At 33.2% G+C, this 3,237-nt stretch overlaps 1 protein-coding gene across 1 annotated transcript; it reads right to left on the reverse strand.

Annotated features, from left to right (window-relative positions):
• Positions 1 to 227: 227 nt before the first annotated feature.
• Positions 228 to 1,251, reverse strand: LOC149908513 (uncharacterized). Its single transcript, XM_090102345.1, has one exon. It carries the CDS (start codon positions 1,125 to 1,127, stop codon positions 375 to 377), a length of 753 nt encoding a protein of 250 aa, XP_089958471.1. The 5' UTR covers positions 1,128 to 1,251; the 3' UTR covers positions 228 to 374.
• Between the last annotated feature and the right edge of the window lie 1,986 nt (positions 1,252 to 3,237).

Below are 3,237 nucleotides of genomic sequence, written 5' to 3' on the forward strand. Positions count from 1 at the left end.
CAAATTACGAAAGTTGTGTCAATACTTTGAATCTTTAAAATACACACAACTGTGACACACAATGCATATAACATTTACAAAACGACGGTACTCACAATAGGCATTGACTTTTATTATATTAATTGTGGGTGATTACTAAGTATGTTAACCAATAACCACAGAATGATTTAAGATGAGTATTATTATCCATATACAAACATACATTAGGCACCAGAAGCAGCAAAAAAAAGAATGAAAGCGTTTGATTTAAAAACCAATGAACTTTTATATACATATAGGTAGCAGAAAGCATGAGTTAATAACACACAGAACACAAAACACAGACGGCGAACATAAAGTTCATAAAAAGAGAAATACATACAAACATTTACCGCCTATGGTTTCTTAGCGTATCGTTTGGGCCTGACATTACTCTGCGTAGCATGGGCTTCTTTGACACCACCATCAGCTTGTGTCATCTCAGACTCCAACCCCGAAGCACTTTGAGAGATAGCATTCAGATCAGCCATACAGGTTACTTGCCGCTTCACACCTTTGGAATCCAACACAATCACAAGGCCATCTCTGGTCCAACATTTGTTAATGCCAAACTGTTTACGAGCAGCAAGGAATGCATCATGCCGCTGCTTGGTGAGGAACTCTGAGATTGTAATTCCAGTAGATTTTAAAGCAGTTTTACCATACCATAGTTTGTTTTTAATAGATAAATCACTTAACTTTACAAGAATAGGCCTTGGTTTGTCCAAACCAGTGCGCCCAATGCGATGGCATCTGTTTATGTTCATTGTGCTGAAGTCAGGAATTTTGAGATTTGAACGAACAAACCGCACCAGTAACTCAGATGTATCCTCTTGATTGTCTTCAGGCAGCCCATGTATTAAGAGTATTTTCTTTCTACTTCTGGTTTCCTGATGATCATATAATTTGAAGAGAAGGTTGACTTGAGCGTGAAGTTGCTTTAAGGTAGACAGAACAAAACTCCGAAATTCGGAAAATTCTGATTCCAAGCTGGAGTTTGTGTTGCAAGTTGGTGCTGTTTTGTTTCCCTTCAAGGTATTTTCAAATTCAGCCATCCTTGAAGTGAACATAGTTGTCATACTGTCCAATGACTGTTGAATCGAATCCATAGTGGTGATTTATATTGAAAATGCTGATATTTCAGGGAGTGAATGTTGTAGATATATTGCTGGTATGAACTTAACACTAGTTAATCATTTGAATCAAACTTTACTTCTTTAAAATAAATTTAAATAGATTCACTGTTACTACTAAGTGTTACTATGCGAGAATTAAGACTTGCCCTTTATACCTTGAAAATCTACATCCTTACTTATCTACTTAAACGTATTTTTTGTTCAGATATAATAAGGAGTCTAGATAATCAGTCTAGTGATAGAGGTTTCTTTTTACCGAGGCGAAACAGCTTATTACCATGAAAAATTTCTTTGACTACGCGGTTGAAGCCGCGGGTGAAAAACTAATAGACTATATTTTACCTACCTATATAACAAATAATGTTTACATTTAATCGATATGTTGTTTATATTTATACGACAAAAAGGATCACCAAAATCCAGTTAAATTTAGAACACATAATTCATAACACAACACGCACATCGTAATGAGCCATGAGCTTGAGCATGGACACCAGTGAATTATTTTAAAGTGTCCGCTGAAAAGCAACAAGTTCTGAAATAATTCACAGTCGAATCGAGGCGACCGTGGGCGATGTCTCAGTGCCGACAGCTCTTGTCCTGACTACTGGTTATTTGTAAAGCGTATCACGTCGGATTCGCTCGCTACCTCTGAATGCTTTGATGTTGTTCTCGTTGCGAAGTGGAATATTTTCAGGAACTCTTTATTTAGACGAGGTGTTTGTGGTTGGATAATTAAAGCTTTGTCTGTATAATTTATTGATGATTCAGAAATCAATTGTTTATTTGAAAAGAAAAAATATAGCGTACATAAACTAACGATGACACAGAAAAGCTCCAATAATTAAGCTATTCATAAAAAATGAGTTCGTATTTTTCTACCGATATGAAAAATAGCAACAATTTACCTGTATTTTTATTTCTTATTCTTGCATTTTACATATTTTATTATTCATTAATTGCCATTATCATAATACATAATGGCCTAACTGATCTGTTATCAGAATGTATATGTCACTGTGACATATCTAATAATAATTTATATCGTTAGATAACAATCTCTCGAGATTATAGAAAATCTAAAATTTGTGATTTGTAACATGTTATGTTTATTTATAACAATTTAATGAATTATTTAACTTCATATTATTAACACTGATAGAAATCAAATCTAATTTATACGTGTTTAGAGGTAAAATCGTTAACAAGCCTTCATATCCAAAGATGTCTAAAATACTTTCTAACTTTCAGTGAAAATAGAAAATAAAATCCTTACAAGTATGATAGTGATATCTGAACGAAATTTCATTTTATAGTTATTTTCAACACCCGTGTCTTTTTATGCTCCAAATAATCCAGAAATATGGAACGAGTCTAGTTCGCGGGAACTCGGAACACCAACGTAGTCACAGATAACGTAACCAAACCTTGGTCAAATAAGCGCCACAAAGAATTATCAAAATTCTCTTGAATATTGAGTAATTTATTTCAGCAAAATGTTGTTACTGATAATAGGACGTCGTAAACTGCGTCGTGTGGGCGTTACATAGATAACAGGCTACAACGATATCTCTTAAAGCAGTAATTTGTTACTGTACCTCCTCAATATTCCTGATAAAACAAGAGTTATTCTCATTGGATACAAAAAGTGGGAGATATAAGCATGTGGTTATTTATAACGTTAGCTTTCAGCCGCTCGAGACGTTTGATATGATTACGAATAAAGTATTGTTAAGTTATTGTAGGATGTCCAATTTATACGTCTAGTATCTATGAATATACAATATACTTTAGAATTAAAGTATGTATATAATATACCTTATAACAAATAAAATAAACTGAGTATCTAGGTAATCTAAACATGTTTATTAAGATTCACCTACAAAAAAATATAAGAGCATCTTTCTTACTTCAATGGAAATTTATTGACAGATAAACTCTTACAGCCGTACAAATAAAAACTTGCTTATTCAAACCTTATGCAATGCATAGATATGATAAGAATAAATAAAGAATAAGGATGTCATAATTTCTTACAAATAAATTTGGAATAACATCGATGTAACTATGTTCACGCTATGCA

Source organism: Colias eurytheme, chromosome 5, assembly GCF_061535395.1.
Source record: "Colias eurytheme isolate Ceu_HAF_F1 chromosome 5, ilColEury1 Martin Lab GWU primary, whole genome shotgun sequence".
Lineage (NCBI taxonomy): Eukaryota > Metazoa > Arthropoda > Insecta > Lepidoptera > Pieridae > Colias > Colias eurytheme.